The sequence below is a fragment of the Tachypleus tridentatus genome, chromosome 12 (genome assembly GCF_004210375.1).
Source record: "Tachypleus tridentatus isolate NWPU-2018 chromosome 12, ASM421037v1, whole genome shotgun sequence".
NCBI classification, from domain to species: domain Eukaryota; kingdom Metazoa; phylum Arthropoda; class Merostomata; order Xiphosura; family Limulidae; genus Tachypleus; species Tachypleus tridentatus.
The window spans coordinates 119,704,961-119,724,970 of NC_134836.1; the positions used below are offsets into that span (position 1 = coordinate 119,704,961).

Below are 20,010 nucleotides of genomic sequence, written 5' to 3' on the forward strand. Positions count from 1 at the left end.
GTCGTTGCGTAATCTCGTCAGCTTTTCTTGTTATTTATAGCGAAACGTTGCTTTTCTTCTAGATGAAGGAGAGAACAGGAGGGAATTGTGCTTCTCAGACATTTGAGAAACGCCAGTGTTTAGACGAGTCTGTTATACAAAACGTTTCGCAGATTACTACAAAATTATCAGATCCGTCCATGCTGGGATTTCGAAGGAAGGTGATATTAGACATTCATCCAGAAGTAATTATTCGTCCATGATTAATAATAAAAATTTAAAAATCACCTTGGCTTCCGTTATAATATTCACCAAGTTTCGTTAAAGGATGACCGCCATAGTAAATAACAGATAACTTATGACATAAAATTTTAACGTAGTTTTCACATAAAACTACAAAACTTGCTTTTAGTGGTTTTGAATTTTAATATCTGAATGTACTTTTTTAAACAATTTAATCACGTAATTCTCACACTACAAAGAATTGAGGTTCCTAGTGACCTCTGTAGAAATATGCTTTACTTTTCATGTCTTTTGTAAACAAGAAAGCACAAGAGTTTTGTTTTCCCAACTGTTGTACAATAGAATTCAACTTATCAGATTGTTTTAAAGTATTGAATAACCTAATGTGTGTAATCTGATATACCCATAGAAGAGAGTAGCAGCTGGGTCGCTTCCAGATGAGGAACATACCCCTCGAATATGTATCTGATAAGGAAAGAACAACGTATCGACCTTCCTAGGTCATCTTCATGTTAAGAGAGAGTTTGAATGTTAATACCCGTACAAGCTGTTCCGAGATACTTCCTAAGTTAAGAGAGAGTTTGAATGTTAATACCCGTACCAGCTGTTCCGAGATACTTCCTAAGTTAAGAGAGAGTCTGAATGTTAATACCCGTACAAGCTGTTCCGAGATACATTCTTATTTCAAGTGGGTTTCTCGTCATCAAGAAATATCCCCCAAATAATCCAGGTTTCCGTCTACGCGCTTCTTATAAGCTCGATTCACTTCTAAACCCCTTCATTTTAAAATCTTACGACGGACGGTGTGTGTGTGTGTGTGCGTGCGACTATCACTGGCTTTGAGTAATTAAACTGGAATTATGTTTTCACATTTTTAAATAGATTTAGTTTCAGAAATTTGAGGGTTATTATTTATTTCACGTTTAGGATTTCTAGAAACAAACGCAACGTGTAACTTATGCCTAATATTGTTGCTGTGCATTCAACATGTAGCTTTATTAACAACACGACGTGATCACGATATTTCATAAATACAGAAAAAATGTTTAATGTTTTAAAATCGTTACGCAAGTGGTAAAAGATCTTCTATTATTTTTGTGCTGCAACATAATAATCACCAGCAATATGTGTTTACTCTTTCTTTGAAAAATCAAAACTCGTATATAATTACTTTTAATTAGCAGATGGCGCTGCTAGTTAATACAAGATAAAGACGGAATGTAATGTATTAATTAAACTGTAAGCACGTTTGCGCTCGCAGCTATAAATGATGTACAAATGTAAATATTAGATATTGTAGTAGTAGTAATTTAGCTAGTTAATCACATATATATTTTTATTTGCTGAGCTGAAATAGCTTTAAAAAGAAAAGCTTTGTTCCCAGCATCGATATTATGATCATATAGCTGTTTGCTGCTATATTATAAGATGTATTTAAGTAGGTGTGGGTTGTTTCGAATTAAACGCGGTATTTATAGGTTCTAACGTTATGAGAGTGTGAGTTTCCGAACGAGGGTTGACTTAGAGTTCCTATTTAATTAGTAAATATGTCAAATTAATAAAGTTTGTAAAATAAGTGCCGGAGATGTAGAGGATATTTATCTGTTAATATTGTGAATGAAAACTCTCGCACGCGCATGTGCTGAATATTACCTTAGATGGAAGTTGTTTATATTATGTAATCGATGAACTACCTTCACAGGTGTCTTGGGTACAGGTTGTATTATGCTCTTGTTACAAAGTTTTAGGGGAAAATAATCTTTTAATAGCAAATATCCAAAGATATGACAGCTTGTTAGTTCCTGGAAACAGAAAGTGCTCTTTTAAATTTGTAAACACTGTTCGGTGAACAAAAACGTCGCTGAATTATTGTAACAAAGTGCTCTTTTAACTTTGTAAACACTGTTCGGTGAACAAAAACGTCGCTGTATTATTGTAACAAAGTGCTCTTTTAACTTTGTAAACACTGTTCGGTGAACAAAAACGTCGCTGTATTATTGTAACAAAGTGCTCTTTTAAATTTGTAAACACTGTTCGGTGAACAAAAACGTCGCTGAATTATTGTAACAAAGTGCTCTTTTAACTTTGTAAACACTGTTCGGTGAACAAAACGTCGCTGTATTATTGTAACAAAGTGCTCTTTTAACTTTGTAAACACTGTTCGGTGAACAAAAACGTCGCTGTATTATTGTAACAAAATGCTCTTTTAACTTTGTAAACACTGTTCGGTGAACAAAATCCTCGCTGTATTATTGTAACAAAGTGCTCTTTTAACTTTGTAAACACTGTTCGGTGAACAAAAACGTCGCTGAATTATTGTAACAAAGTGCTCTTTTAAATTTGTAAACACTGTTCGGTGAACAAAAACGTTGCTGTGTTAATGTAACGTAAACCAAAGAACTAAATAAAGGTAGTTTTCGCTTAGTAGTTTTAAAACTATTATATGTATCTCACGTTAAGGTTTAACATTTCATTATTAAGCTCACCTATCTTAATGTCAGAAGAACGGGATTAGTCAACTAGTTTTATACGTCGTATTCAAGAAATTTCTAGATCTCGTTACGCTCAATTCAAAATATCATCTTTTCGTTATTGTTTGAATACTGTGGAATATGTTTTTTCAACATACTGTGGACTGAATAGTACAGGTTTTCTACTGAAATTATATTACCTGCTAAATATACTTGTCCTTATGAGAATATTTATATATTTTCATGTATTTAATATTGTCGTTATTAAACGACATTCATCAGAGATGTCTGAGGAACCATCGCTGTGTAAGTGGCCTACGTAATGGTTCTTGTTTTATGGAAGTGATTTCAGTTAGCGTTTACGTTTATCACATCTCTTGGGTTAACTGCACGTAGAACAAAGGGAACCAACTCTAGTCGTTAGAACATCTCAAAAACCTATTTTTTTCATCAGTTCTATTGTGTATTTTGTGTATATTTTCTGTTTCGTTTTTTTTTTTCAATTAAAAGGGCATTTTGTGAACCAACCGATCTTCTGCGAGTGTTTAATGCTGTAGTCTGCTGATGGAAAAATACATTTATATAAAGTTGAATCTTTGAAGGAGGATTGTAGTTTGTTTCACTACATGTACGAAAATGAAAACCACTTATTCCAATAAAGACCAAATTATGTAACCACAAATCAAAACCACTTATTCCAATAAAGACCAAATTATGTAACCACAAATCAAAACCACTTATTCCAATAGACCAAATTATGTAACCACAAATCAAAACCACTTATTCCAATAAAGACCAAATTATGTAACCACAAATCAAAACCACTTATTCCAATAAAGACCAAATTATGTAACCACAAATCAAAACCACTTATTCCAATAGACCAAATTATGTAACCACAAATCAAAACCACGTATTCCAATAAAGACCAAATTATGTAACCACAAATCAAAACCACTTATTCCAATAAAGACCAAATTATGTAACCACAAATCAAAACCACGTATTCCAATAAAGACCAAATTATGTAACCACAAATCAAAACCACGTATTCCAATAAAGACCAAATTATGTAAACCACAAATCAAAACCACGTATTCCAATAAAGACCAAATTATGTAACCACAAATCAAAACCACTTATTCCAATAAAGACCAAATTATGTAACCACGAATCAAAACCACTTATTCTAATAAAGACCAAATTATGTAACCACTTATTTTTTTTTCACATTATGACAGTGTGACAAGTGGAGGTTTGACATGTTACAAAATATGACTTAGTTATTTTGAACAAATGTAACAATCACGAAGAAATATTTTACAAACGCAAAAGCCTTGTAGCACTGTGATGTGCAATAATTTAAATATGTTGTCAAAAATTACTACAAGTGACCTACCGGTTTGAACCATATGAAACATTTACTGTTTTTCATTGAATATTTTTATTCTTCAGATCGCATATAATTTTAAAGTAAAATCTTTTGAGACGCACCTAGTAAATATTCTAAGGTAACCCATTTTCATCGTTTTCCATTCAGTTTTTTTTTTTTAATCAAGTCCTTACAAGTTGTTAGTGCATTATAAAACAATAACAGATAATATTTATGTCAGAGTGAAATTGCAACCTAGGGTAAACGGTTTGGTTTGTTTTGAATTTCGCGCAAAGCTTTAGGAGGGCTATCTGTGTTAGCCGTCCCTGATTTATCACTTTAAGAGTAGAGAGAAGGCAGCTAGCCATCACCACCCACCGCCAACTCTTGAGCTACTCTTTTACAAACGAATAATGGGATTGATCGAGACGTTATAACATCCCCACGGCTGAAAGGGCGAGCATGTTTGGAGTTATGGGAATTCGAACCCGCAACCCTCTGATTAGGAGTCGTGTGCCTTAACCACCTGGCCATGTCGGACCGGCGCATAACTTGTATGAGCACAATTTAAAATCAACTTTAGGGTTAGCTCGTGTCATCCTCACACTGGGTTTGTTCGTAATGAATATAAAATTATGAACATTATTCAGAGGCAGAACAGTCACGTGAATTACTTATCTAAACATACTTGATTTAGTACGAAAATCAAATAATTAGAATTTAAAATCGTTCGATTTAATTTATCATAATGGGAAGTTTTTACGGAAATAATTTCGCCAAAATTTCTCCCAATATCCCTTTATGGTTATTACGCTAAAAATGAAAAATTGCAAAGATATAGGTTTAACCATATATTTTTTTAAATTTTGAACTTCGTCAAAATATTAATTTTATAGATTTGTTAAATTCCAGTTAGGAATGTATCGTTTAGAATACTTGTTAGTTTCCGGTTGATAATTCACCATTTCAGACTAATTTACTTCCGGTGGTGGTTATACCACTTTAAAGACAAGTTAGAGAGTGAACAAAAACGGAAGAAAGAGCAATTTTTTTTTTTTTTAACAAACAGGTTATTTTTAAACGTTGTTCTCGGGAATGTTGGCGATTGTTAAATCCACATTCCAGTGGATTTTAAAAGCGCTGAACATTTCTTGGTTGTTCATAAAAATGGTAACGATTTTACAAGGTTGAGAAAAACTTAGTTCTTGCATCATTGATAATAATGGGAAATTACGATGTCGAAATCTTTGAAGCTAGTACATAAAGCAGCCGCTAGAGCTATGTGTATTGACTATCTATGTAAGAAAACGCTTACGTCCACTTTTTCTGTTAAATGTTGTTGTTGTTTTTCTTATGGGCATTAGTTCCACTATGCATGTACCCCATTAACTTTTGATAAATTTGTTGAGTTTTTCCCTAGGTACAAGAGTTGAATATAATTTTTATCGTGAGTTTAGGCCTAACATCGTTAGTTTATTTTACACCATAAAATTTTAGATAACCTATTTATTAACATTGCCGTCTGGGAGTGTTATTCCTCTTATTGCTACAAGTGCCAACTGATTAACTCTTGTGAATGTTGGCCAAGCCCCGCAAAAAATGTCAACCATGTGCGTCATTATGGTTAGCAAATTAAGATTTTTCAAGAATTATTAAGGCTTGAGAAAATGTGATATAGAAAATGACACCTACAACAACAATTTCGAAGATGAGGTATTGTTTTAGGTTGGTTATATCTTCAGCTTACTTAAGGAAATAAAAGGTCTTCTGGACAAAGACATCCGAAATGTTTTATATAAACAGACGTTCTAACTGTTAATTTCATCAGACTCGCAAGTGTATATAGAATCGAGTTCATTTTTAGGTATTTACTAAACGAAATACGAAGAACCTTGATTAGTAACCACAAATGGCAAACAGCATGAAATTAATTTTTTTGCAAAATGGTTAAAACTAATTGAAATAAAAAGTAAAAAAGAACGAATCAGGTGGTCAGCTGAAATGAGGTAAAATTATTCAACATGTGATTGAAGCCGGTGATGGTCACTTGTCAGTGAAGATTTAACTGGTTATAATAAATCATTAAGTGGGATTCAATTACAACACATGGTAATAACGTCAAAAGGGACAAACTGATGCTGGTGGTTAAACACACCATTACAGATGAAATGTAGTCTGGTGAAAATAAAGCAGAGTCACGTGGCCGTTTTTAAACCTTTGACGTCAGATCGAATAAACCATCTATATTACATTATATCTACATTTCTGAAAGATGAATAAATCAAGCGGGAATACCATAAAGCTCCAAATCCTTACTAAACCCAGAAAAGTTCATCAGAAATAGAGATACCTATGAAGTTTTTCTGAGAGGGAGAGTAACTAATTCGGATGCTTGTAAAAACTACAGTTTCCTATTAATCAAAAATTTTATACTCTGGTTACCAATGTGCACATGAACCTAGCATTGATCGTACGCCCTGTAATTTGTAGCTATGCAACCAAAACCCAAACATCTGTTCTTTTTCAGGAATAGAAAAATCTTAAGCTTCGTGGATGACTTTTGGAAGAACAGGTTTGATTGAAAGTCTCGGCTCCAGTTTTTCTTGATTGGGATCAAATCTAAAATTAGATTAACGGACGCCGTTAGCATGGTGGAGAAGCCACCATCAGCCCCCTTCCCCACGTCATCGTTAGCTCCGACCATAATATAAATTGGATTTTCTGGAATTGATAAAAAAAAAAGTCCTTTATTAACATCAATGTAGTGACTTAAACCTATCCAAAATAGACACAAACCACAAATAAATTTACGAGTATAAAACTTTTAATACGATCAAAGGAGATTATTATAAAAGGTTCAGTGTAAATGTTCATGTTAAAATAATACAAAATCAAGTATACGCTTATACTGAAGGTTTCTGAGGGCGTAAAAACAAAAGCAAAAACGCATTATTTGTTTGTTTTCTACGTTCGCGCAAGGCTACACAAGGACTACTTGAAACTGGAAACTGCAACCCAAAATATATCCTGTAAACATGTGATCTTACTGAAAAATTTTTTTATTATAAATTTTAATATCAAACACGTTGCTGCAGCGGTCACTCACTATTCTACTTCAATCAGTGACACCTGTTGGCACAATGTGTAACTTATAATTACGTGGGATATTTAACACATAATTTTGTTTCGACAAAACGACCAATAATTGTACATAAATTTTAAGCTGTCAATTGGAAACATAAATTTTGTAAGAGGTCTTTAACCTAAAATAACCGTTACATAGACTGTATTATTTCCCGTTATGCCAATGGATTGGATCATCTGGTTTGTGCAACGGGCAACAAACAAAAAAATATACATAGGGAGGCCTCCCAGTGACTCATCGGTATGTCTGCGGACTTACAACGCTAAAATCCGGGTTTAGATACCCGTGGTTGGCAGAGCACAGATAGTCCATTGTGTAGCTTTGCTGCTTAATTCAAAACAACGACAACTACATAGTGAGAGCTATAACTAAGAGAAGAGTAAGTTATATATATATAAATAACTTCGATAATTATATAATAAATATAAAGGAACTTTGCTAGATTCAGTTTATTTGAGCAATAGATATGATAGGAAATTTCTAAACCGAAGCGTAGAAATACTGATGACCTTAAGGCGTTAGCGTCACGAGGAAACGTACTTTACCATCGAACTTGTTTTATACAAGCAAAGAAAGAGAAAACAAATATTTATTTGGTCTAGAAAGTTCTGGTAGCACTGTCATTACACTCGAGTGTCTTAGATTTTGTTGATTAGTGGTAACAGTTGATTTAATCTCACATCTGACAGTTGTCTTCCAACTGGTGTAAATTAAAATTGCTACTTTCCATATCGTCGATACTTCTACACGTTTGTTTACTAAATACCTGAGAAACATTGTGAGTAAAGCAAGTAAATATGGCCAAAATTCAGAGTTAATAAAATAACAAATGTTAAGTAACTAAAGAAGTCAAATTATTAAAGTTCCAATAAAAGTTTTTGTTTTGCCTTCGATGTGGTATGTAGAAGACTAGAGATGGTGGCAACCACGTAATATTTGTATTTCGTAAACTGGTTCTTGCCGCAAGTTGTAGAATATATTGGTGTATAAATAAGTTTGCTCAATAAGGAAAAGTTTCTTTATAGTTCGGGTTTGAATTTCGCACAAAACTACACGAGGCCTATCTGCGCTAGCCGTCCCTAATTTAGAAGTTACAGACTAGAGGGAAGGCAGCTAGCTAACACTACTCACCCCTAACTCTTGGGATACTATTTTACTATCCAACGAACAGTAGGATTGAACGAACATTATAATGCCTTTACGGCTGAAAGGGCGACCATGTTTAGTTCAGATTACGAGTCTAGCGCCTCCTAACCACGGTTTTACTTGAACCTGAGCTAGCTTAGCCGAGAATGTTCCAGAATTGTTGTAATATGTATGTTACAAAGAATGATTGGTACTTCAGTAAGGTCAGTTTCAGTCAGGATCTCCAACTGAACTTTTAAACAGGGCCTAATCTGCTTTTTATTCCAACCTGAATTGAAACTACAACCACTTTGGGATTTTTAATATTTTTTTTCTGATTAACACCTGGAAACAACAGAAACGTTTGTTTGTTTTTGAATTTTGCACAAAGCTACGCGAGGCCTATCTGTGCTAGCCGTCCCTAATTTAGCAGTGTAAGACTAGAGGGAAAGCAACTAGTCATCACCACCCACTCTTGGGCTACTTTTTTTACCAACGAATAATGGGATTGACCGTAACATTATAACGCCCCCACGGCTGAAAGGGGGAGCATGTTTGGCGCGACAGGGATGCGAACCCGCGACCTTCAGATTACCCGTCGCACGCCTTAACACGCTTGGCCATGCCGGACCTCAACGGAAACGTCCTATAGACGTTACAAATGAACTGTTTTTAATTAATTGTAAACACAAGCACAATAATTTGCCCACATTTCCTTATAGATAATGTTTTGCACGTCTACTCCAGACCAAGAGGGGCTGTGCAGCTGATTGGTGAACGATACAAACCGTAAATCCAATGGTCCATGGTTCGATCCCCGTTACCTTAAGGTCGCGCTTCTAGTCTGTTTGTTCAAAATTAGGAGCAGCTAGCACAAATGGGCTTCGTGTAGCTTTGCGCAAATATTATAAGTAAACCCGTAATTCGGTAAAAGGTCCTGTGCATAACAAATTTAAGTTTGTTTGTTTTTTTAAGATTCCTTGGTGGCATTTTGATTTTGTTTATTATAACCTTTAAATCACATTGAAATTGGTACAAACAAAGGTTTATCTAATGTTCCCTTATATCTTCAATGTTTTATCTCATTATTATCCACTTCTGTTCAGTAACTGCCGGCAGATGTAATTGTATTTTGTGCCGTCTCGGATTTAAACAGGTAACATACTGCTTGTAACAGCAAGTCAAGTTTGTTTCTCTGTAGACCTAACACAGAACCATCAAAATCCTTAAAAAAATAAAAGTATTTATATCTGCATACGTCTGTGTTAACATATTTCTCTACCAACTAATGCGTCGTTTGTCAGAATCAATAATTAGAGGTTTTCCACGTTAAACCATTTTCATGTAGCCTTTACTTCTAACGGAACCTGAGCAAAAATATTAACATTGATTAGAGAAATCAGATATTTTAATAGTGTTGGTTGAGCAGCACGTGATTGGCGTACTAGCGGTAAAATAGCAGTCTCAAATCCTCTTTCTTTTCACCAAGTTAACTGTCGTGTTACACGCCTTATAAGGCAAGAAGTGTCAGCACTATTTAGAAAGTCAATTTTTCCACCAAGTTTCATACTGATAATTATACCTATCACTTGCATGCGATTCTAGTATCATCCAAGGTCGCCGGGCCACGTGCGTTATTATTAAGAGGCTAACGGCACGTGGCTTCTCTAACGTCTGCTGACCACCTGGCTCGTGCACCTTCCCGCCATTTAGGGACTTCAGGTGTTACAGCGCCCCGGTGACGCCGAGGTAGGGTAGAAATGTATGCTGGGTGCTGACAGAGGGGGGTAAGTATGTTCTACAGCTGTAAAGAACCTCTTTCTGACGGGGTCCCTGTGTAGGACGTGTGTCAGTCTAGGGATAATTAAGGTTAATAAATGCTTTCCTTTATACTGTGTCTGAATCAGTTTGGTTATGCTTCAATCGATGTCACTCGCTCCGTCATGTCATAATCACTGTCATCAACACCAGCTGTCGCTTTTCTTCTTCCACAACTAATTTCCCTCGTGGCAGTTGAGCATTCAGTAACTGAAGGCTGCATACTACGTTTCTGAATAAAACTAATCTAACATTCTGTTAAGTACTTTTAGTTTAAGAAAAACAAAACATACATAAAATCGTATTCAAAAGCTTCGATAAATATTTGAAGGTTAATATTTTCTTAAAGTGTGCCAAAAGTGTTTCATTACAGCGAAAATATATTGCAGAAACAAACTGACCAAAGATATATCCAATACAATTTGATGCAGCAATACTGACAACATAAAACCAAGTAATTCTCTGATTGAAAACATTTAAAAGGAACCGATATTCATCTAGGAGTTTGTATACCTCGCTGTGACAATATAAATCTGTGTCGTTTATATTACTCACTAAAAACGGACATATATGCATGCGTTTTTTTTTAAATAGGTTTGTATTAGCATATACAGTAAGAATGGATAATTACAATGCTTATTACACGAGTAGAAGGAAACGAGAGAAGAGATAACTTTTAAAGGTCTACTCAGAGCAGACAGACATATCAAAATGTGGTGGCCAAGCGTAATGGTGTGAAAGGTTACATTACGTCATGCAATTTAATTTTGCGATTGTTTCGAACTGCATTATAAGTCCCCTTATAATAAGTGAAATTGGATTTTGTTTTTTTAAACTCGTGTGGTGCATTTGTTGGAGGACTTCATTTCGTCCAGATGTCGCTTATTTAAGCTTTTCAGTGAAAACTGACTTCAACATACAGTGAAATAGTGGTAGTAACGGTTTCAGCGATTGACTAGGCCAGTAAATAACCTTACATATTATTGCAATTTTAGAATCATTTTATTTTTGCTCCTGTTTGAACCAAAAAAAAAAAAGTCAGCGCCCACAATCGTGAAATTTCTGGCTCGCCCTCTGTATACATTAGATATAACAATAATCCGCGTTAATCGCCATTTTGAGGATAATGTACGGAGAAAGATCTTGAAACCAGAAGTACGTGTTTTGAACGACAGTAATGTTTATTTTTCTCGCGAGGTTTAACATCACTAATGCTGTGGCATTACTTGAGTTAATTTAGTGTCTGTTTTAGACCTTGGAGAGAAAGTTGAATTTTAGCGTGTAAAAAAACTTATTTAATATCTTTGTTCACCGAAAAGCAGTGTAAAACAGAAGCCTAGGGATTAGAGAAACTACAGGACGTATTTGAAGGTGAGATTAAACCATGAAACTACACTGTGTCATGCGCGGCACCACTTTTAAAACCTTGACGGTGTAATGTGACCAGTAAACATTTCATAATACATATGTTAATATGTAAGAATAGGTCTAACGTAGCCCTTGTATTAAACTGCAGTGGGAATAGTAAGTTTGTAAGTTGAAACATAGAACCCTAAATTCTAGGTGTGACATCCAGCCCACAGTAGATGTTACTATTGTGGAACTACATCGAGCTATACTAACAATAGTATTTACAAGTGCCCATCGTGGATGTTGGGTGTCAAGATACGTCCTTCAAGTTATCTGAATACCCTAAATTACTATGATAGTCCAGGTTTAGGGCCTATTCCATTTCATAACTCTCTCAAAGTGCAAGAATATGTCAAAAACGACTTAAGCGCGCGAATACACACACACACATACTCACACTACAGGTTTGAGGATGGTTGACAGCAACAAGCATGCAGTTTAGGCTAAAAGCTTTTCATATGACTAGGGTCGCGCACCTAGTGGTTAGAGACAAAAGCAGAGAATACCAAACTTGATCGATGGTTCGAGACTATATAGAGATCCCTAGGTATTATCAAACCAATTACTCGCACAAAGTGTGTAAAACTAGGGCAATTTCGAACTAGATTATACACCGGCCTTTATTCAAGGGGCTGTTATTTGAGGTGAGATTATTTCTTATACTAGTTTCATTAGCTGGTTAGTTCTTTGACCAGTGAGGTTCTTTTTGTCTCCTCTAAGTTACTGTGAAGTCAATGTAAGTAAGCCTTTCTGCTTCGTGGACTGTCATTGTGAACTTAACGTGAATAGATCTGTTTGATAATAGATAAGAATAAAACATGGCAATATATACAGATAATTAAGTATCGCAAAAGGAGCGGGTTTAAAATTAATTTTCTCAAAGCACCAGTGGTGTGTTTAATCACATACCATCATGGTAAAGTGTCCCTTCAGAAGTTATGGTGATTTTATTTTAAATATTATCCTAAATAAATTGTGTCTACATACACGGGACCTGGTTACACTTTTATAAGCCTTTAAAATCCTTAAGCGACTAGATGAAAACGTAGTGTTTAGAAAATGTTATAGGCCTAAAACTAATGTCTTAGGATAAGCATAATTATAATCATTTTTCGTCAGCTTATAAAAGGTTCTCGCACGCTAACGATCTACACGTCACTGCTCCTACACAAAACAATTCAAAGTTCCAATGCTCCTCGTTGGACTCAGCAGGTAGCCCGATGTGGCTTTGCTATAAGAAAAAACACGTTTCAATCCCGAAAGTAGGTGACAGCATTACATATGACCTGAATTAAGGATTTGTTAAAGACAATCGACTTGTGGTAAATTTATTAATATGGTCATAATTCATAATACACTAAACTTCCAGTTCTATGTCCATCGTCAGTGTATCAACAGTACACGTAGTGGAAAATGTATCACGTGTGGTAAGCAACATTTTTGGGTCATCAACAACACAAACCTTTCACGAATCACAACGATCACAAAACGAAACACCTGCGATAAGAGAAAAGCTTGAAGATTAAGATAGATTTTCTATGGTGGAAAATCCATTTTAAGGTCCTAAGTTTTCAGTGGAGAAACATCGACTTCTTTTCTTCCAACGGGCAGTTGTAGTCCATTAACGTTCTCAAACCCAAACTGTCATGACATCAAATCTTGGTAAACTGTTACAGTGGATCCAAGGTGTTGTTTTTGATAAGAGCACTTTATAAGTAAAACTGGTCATAGAAATTAGATGTAATAAAGTTGAATTAACTGGATTTATTAATCATTTCAAATTGTTCGAAAACACGTGCTATTGATAACGCTCTTATTCAATTACACTGGCTTGAAGTAAAAATAAGATATTTTCATGTATGACCGGCCCCTGAGAGTGAGCGTACAATGGTGCAAGTAATAACATCTGACACTACAAACATCACGGCAATAGAATAGTTTGGTTATAAACACCCTAATTTAGCAGTGTAAGACTAGAGGGAAGGAAACTAGTCATCACCACCCGCCACCAACTCTTGGACTACTTTTTTACCAACGAATTGGCTGTCACATGTTCTCATCAATACCTTTTAAGGTTTATTTGCTAATTCATAAAGAATATTTTATGTTCTTACCAACAGCTTTGAAGGGTTGTTTGCTGAATGTTTTCTTTATGTTCTCAACATCTTTTAATGTGTCAATTTGGAGTTCTTTACTTTAAATTGTTTGCAGTTATAAACTAAGATTTCGCAAACATACTACTAAGTATGTAACTAAGTGTGACGGTTGATTAAGTGAAAGTAGACATTGTGTATTAAAAACTTGTATGTAGTATAGAGGCTGTGAAACTAAAACCACTTAAAGAGAACTTTCCAAACATCTAACAATGTTAACATTCATAAAATATCACATCTTTAGGCCTAGTACTTTAATGGTAGTAATAAATTGTTTGTATTTTTAATACCTTTATATTTTTGTTGAAATGGTAATTTCAGGGAGAGCTGGACTCGAATACAGTTCCAACTGAACTTATGACTTAACCAGAATTGTCATTAGTTGTTCAGATACGCTCAGACATTGTGTGAAATGTCTCTCGTCAACTCTAGATATGGTGTGGTTGGCATGTTATATTGTTTCCTTTCACTTCATAGAACCTGCAAGTCAGAGAAGTTGGAGTCATAAAATTGGGTTTTTAATTTTGGTCTTACAGCGTCCTCCCATTGTTCATCCAAACAAAGTTGTCGGTGTTATTGTATACATGTACACATGCATAATTCAACAATTCCTGTATTACAGACTTGATTTTCACTTGTTCTTAACTGAAACTGAAACCAACACCACATGGATTGTAAAGAAACAAGTGACTTAATGAGAATAGCACTACAGTGTTTCATTTGTTACATTTTGAAGTGAAACACCTAGAGATCAGAATTAGAATTATTAAAAATACCTACAGGTTAAATCCTGAGTTGTAAAACCACATACATACAAGATTTAGAGCTGTTAAGTATACAGATTTGATAGAGGTGAATGTGAACACGAACACGTTATTTTTTTCACATTTTTAAAACTAACATGGATTTTAAAGTGTAAATATAAACCATTCCACACCTATGTTTGATTTGAAAGTTGGAAATTATAAATTGTAAACCTTATTTTTTCCACACAAATTTTGATTTCTGTATTTCAGATTCAAAATAGCATTTAAAATTTACCTTTTGTTTCTCACAAGTCATTACATAAGAGGCCTTTCGTTTAATACCAGAACTCTTCAGTTGTGCTGGACAATAAGAGACAAAACATTCCAGTAACATGTTTATTTGGATTCATATAGGTTGTCTCTTCAAAATTAAGCATTTACTTTGGTTATCAACTTTTGATAGTAGTTTTTGATGTATTTTTAACCTAAAATCACGAGTACAGAAACTGTCATGCTTTTGGCAGCAACTTTGGGCAGGACAAAACTCACAAAATGTCATTTTGACCATGATGATAGTTTTATATATTTATATCATGGCAGGGATTCTGTTTTAAAGAAAAATAAAGCCTTCGTCAACTGGGGTGTTTAGGGATATAGTTATCCCCTCTCTCTGCTCATCAATATATTATTATATTATTATCACGGTAATTTAAGTTTTGTATCAAGTTCATTTTAAAATTTTGGAGATTAAGTTTGACAACATCTAACTAAAAAGTAGGAAGCGTCAATATTTGGCAGACAACAGCATGACGACAGCATCTAACTACAAACACGTCTCTTACATTACGGCATCTAACTCTCTTACAGACGACAACATCTAACTACAACACGACGACTCTCTTACAGACGACAGCATCTAACTACAACACGACGACTCTCTTACAGACGACAGAATCTAACTACAACACGACGACTCTCTTACAGACGACAGCATCTAACTACAACACGACGACTCTCTTACAGACGACAGCATCTAACTACAACACGACGTCTCTTACAGACGACAGCATCTAACTACAACACAATGACTCTTTTACAGGGACAACAAATTAGTTGGAATCCATAAAGCCAGTGTCTCAAAATTAGCTGTAACTTTCACTCTAAGGAAGATTAGCAGCACATCAATGACACTTAGAACACTGTTTACACTGAGTGGAAACAAAAGAGTACATCAGCTATTTCGTATGATTTACACTAGTTGTTGTTGACTAATGATACATAAGTACATCAACTACTTGGTTACAGTGAAAAACAAGGTATCTTATTCCTACTGTTGTTACATCTCCTTGTCCTCTTTTGATTGGGTTCCAAAATATTAGAAGAACGCCTATCATTTTACCTTCAACAGGAATTTCATTATAACTCGATTCACGTTTGCACTTCAAGTAAACATCATACTTTCCAACGTTAAATGTGAAACTTAAAACTAGGATAAATACGAGTTTGAGACCTTCTCCCAATATATATTTATTAGTTTACAACTTGAAACAGGATCTTAATATGTTAAACTACTTTTAAGGAAGCATTGGACGCTCATCAAAATATTGACACAAATAACACGTTTAGATTTTTCAGTAAGATGTGAATCACTTATCACATAAGTTGTATTACCTGAAAGTTCTAATATCTACTTATCAATGAAAAGCAATTTTAAGACTTATTAGATAATATGACAACTAAAACAGCCACTAGTTTTTTTAATTTTAGGGTTAAATAAATGTATTAAAACACAAAGTTGATTTGAATTTCATTTATTAACCCAAAGAACAGTACAGTGGGAAGAAATCACAAAACATCTTTGATTTGATCACTCTAACAGAGCTGATCTCTTCTACACTTGTCAATATTGCAGATTACTGAATATTCTTAATAAGAAATCCGTTCATGGAAACATTTGACCAAAATCTGTTATACATGTTTCAATCTTATAATTAATGTACTAAGAATATTGGATTCTACATTGAGTTTTAATCTCATTGTAACTAACAATTCTTTTTCCATTACCTCACCTACCACTTCTATCAACTACTTTGAGTTAAGACATGCCCAGTCACATGTAACTCAACACTTTTTTTGACCTCTGTACTTTGACAAAGTTTAATCATATGTCAATAACCATATGGTGTATAAAACCTTATAAATATGTTTGACATTGTTTTGAAAGATCTTTTAAACCACATAGTATTAAATATTTAGCAATAATGAAAACAGCACAAATCAAACAATAACAAACAGTGCAGTATGTTAAAGCATTTCTACCAATAAGAAAACTTTAACAGTAGATTCAAGACGAACAGCTGTTACTTTAAACACAATAAATATAGCCTGAATATTCCCTAGCTTGCTCTTCGAACTGAAATTAACTATTCTAACCAAGAGTACTGTATTATCTTGATAAATATGAAAGAGTGTTATTCTAACCAAGAGTACTGTATTATCTTAATAAATATGAAAGAGTGTTACATAATATATACACAAGTAAGAGATGACAGTTAACATCTACTGACAAAAGCAATTCCATATCACAAAAGTACAGGACCCCAGCACTTCTACCACAGACTATCACTTCTGATAGCACTGCAATAGAATGTCCTTTATTTTCACCAACAAAGAAACAGAACATTAGTATCCTCTTTCCGATACAGTTAGCTACCAATGACAGAATATTTAACCGAAAAAAAGAACAAAGCTGCCGCATTAGTCTTAAAACAGTAGGAACGTAATTAGTTATCTTAAAGAATCCTGTTCTTACGAAGAATGCTCGTTAGATTTCAATCTGAGCCCCCACATGCACTAGTATTTACACAATGACACCAGACAAGAAACTACTGTCTACTATGTAAGAAGTTGTACCATTTAACCATTATATTAACATTTAAAAAAGGGTGTGGTTCTCGCACACACACATATAGAAGTTAGATCCACGTTTAGTGTTCTTTGCAGAGATTAGAAAGACCTGCTCCAGATTAGTGTCTGGCAGAACAAATTTAAAAAAAAAACCAAAAACGAAGATGAACTAAACAAGACTACAGATGTGTGTAGGGTCATTAATAGCCACCTTCCTCTGCAGCTGAAAAAAACAAAATGATGGTTTCGTTAACCCAATGATAGTTTTAATAAATACTCAATCATAAATAAATTATAAGCATTCAAAACATTTAGCTTTGATAATTATAACAAACATATAATACCATAACAAAACCTTTCATTTATCCATGCGTTTACCCTGTTATCTTTGGTACAAAAATATTTTAATAGTTGATTTCAGTGTGTTCCACCTGTCGTGAAATGTCATAATCAAATTGCTTTAGTTTCCCTAATATTTATTTATCGGTTTTAGTAATTGTTAAATAATATTCTTTTTTACTTGTCTTTACCAAACAAATTTGATTACATAAAAGAAAACTGTTAGTTTGTCCTGAATACCTGAATACGGTTTTCTCAGAATTCCTTCATTTTATTCTTTCATAAAAATGTTCACCGTAATTTATCAAAAACAATCTCTCTTTTTCTGACTACACTTTTTTTAAAGAGCAGACTAAAGACACAGACTATCTTCTTGAAATCTTGGTTAGAACGAACATTGTAGTCTTTTTCACAGATTAAAGTAGCTGAGAAAACCACTAGGGGAATATTCTTAGTTGTTGATTGGTTGTTTACGTGTTGCATATTGAAGTAAGAGTGTATGTAAGGTATCGTTTCCACAAATGAAAAGAGGTGAACATGGAAACTGTGGTTTGATGCAGTACACAAGTCATCTCAGTAAAATAATAAGAGATTCTTGTTTTATATTCTAGCTTGTTAATATTAATAATTTGAGTTCGTAATTTGTACAAAACTACAGACTTAGTATTTTCACATCACAAACATCTAATTTTAAACAGTGCTACATTCAACATATCATCTAACTCACTAAAATATATATTTGTTATTTTAATATTTACTTATAAATTAAGAAATTAATTCATGTATAACATTAAAGTTTGAATTATAATCAACAGTTTAATTCCAAACTTATTGACATTAATTTGTAAAATAGTAGTTCAATAACATTTTGAATTCAAGTCAACAAATGTGATGACATATGACCTTTGATGTGTGACCTGTGGTGAAAGGGTTAAATACATATTTAGAAATGCATGTAACTCAATGTTAAGTGCGTATTACGAAATTCTTGCTTCTTCAGTAAATTTGTAGATGATTCCTGAACATAAGGATCAATCTAGATACACATGTAAATACCAGTATTGTTGTCTAAACAAACATTCGTAGAAAATCTCCTTTCAAGCTTATAAAAGGTAACCAATGTAATATGGAAAAACAGCATATTGTTGGTTTGCTAAACTTAGCATATTATAAATCTTGAAAGCTGTAATTGTGATGAACACTTATTAATCCAGAAATTACAGATACTTGATCAGGAACATTTATAAATTTTGAAAATTATAATCTGTTTAACTTTAGATGTCAGTATTTCCATCAGGACATTAAACATTTATGTCAGTGAAATGGCAGTTTGTAAATGGTGTGAGACCAGCCAAGAACAGAGTTACGTGTTAAGTGAACTCAACTTGAAATTAATTCACTCATTGTGAGCTGTCGATAACAATTCAATTCCACACCAGAGAGAAGCCTTGGGACAGTTTGTGTTGTAAAACAGATGTGTTAAAAAGGAAAATTCTATCAATCTTGTTCGTAAATATAAATTTGATAAAAATCGTCATTCAATTAACTTCTAAATTAAAATTTCAAATAATTTGAAATTGTAATACGTACAGTTAGCAGCTACTACACACACGTACTGTTCCCGGAAATTCATACTATTAACTACTACTATACACACGTACTGTTCCATGAAATTCATACGGTTAACAACTACTATACACATGTGCTGTTATACGAAATTCATACAGAGTTAACTGTTCTACACACATACTGTACCTCCATTACCACACCATAAGTCATAAATCTGAGTTCATTAACTATTGTCATTTTGATTGATTGATTGATTTAGTGTTTTATGGCACAAAGCAGCTCGGCTATCTGTGCCAAACGTCCAGTAAAAAAGGTAAAAATAAATTAAATGTAGTAAAATACATAAAAGGAAATGAAGGTAAAACAAGACATCATTGAAAAACAGAAAAAGTATAAACCCAATGTTGACACCTAGTCTACAATGTTAAGAGAGAAACCAGAGTAAGAGAAGTTGTAAAGGACTTACTCTAGCCTAATGGTAATGATCATAACCCGCCAGGAAGACTAACAGGTAAGTACAAGAACCACCATCAGTCACCTGAAGTTGGTCTTTCCAGTCCTGGTTCCGGGTTATGTGTCATTATGGCCAGTATCAAAAGGTAAAGTAATAAAAGTGTCAAAAGACATGCAGCAAAATTGTAATAACAACTCGCCAGGACGACTAACGGGTAGTTCAAACAGAAGCGTTAGTCACCTGAAGTTGGCCTTTCCAGTCCTGGTGTCGAGATATTTA

General features: G+C 34.1%; 1 protein-coding gene across 1 annotated transcript in view; it reads right to left on the reverse strand.

Moving 5' to 3' along the window:
- Positions 1-16,257: 16,257 nt before the first annotated feature.
- LOC143234511 (kinesin heavy chain-like) overlaps positions 16,258-20,010 on the reverse strand; it is a 367,254-nt gene continuing 363,501 nt past the window's right edge. Inside the window, exon 27 of the mRNA XM_076471920.1 lies at positions 16,258-17,592. Coding sequence (XP_076328035.1) covers positions 17,570-17,592 — 23 coding nt within the window. The 3' untranslated portion in view covers positions 16,258-17,569. The remainder of the gene's footprint in view (positions 17,593-20,010) is intronic.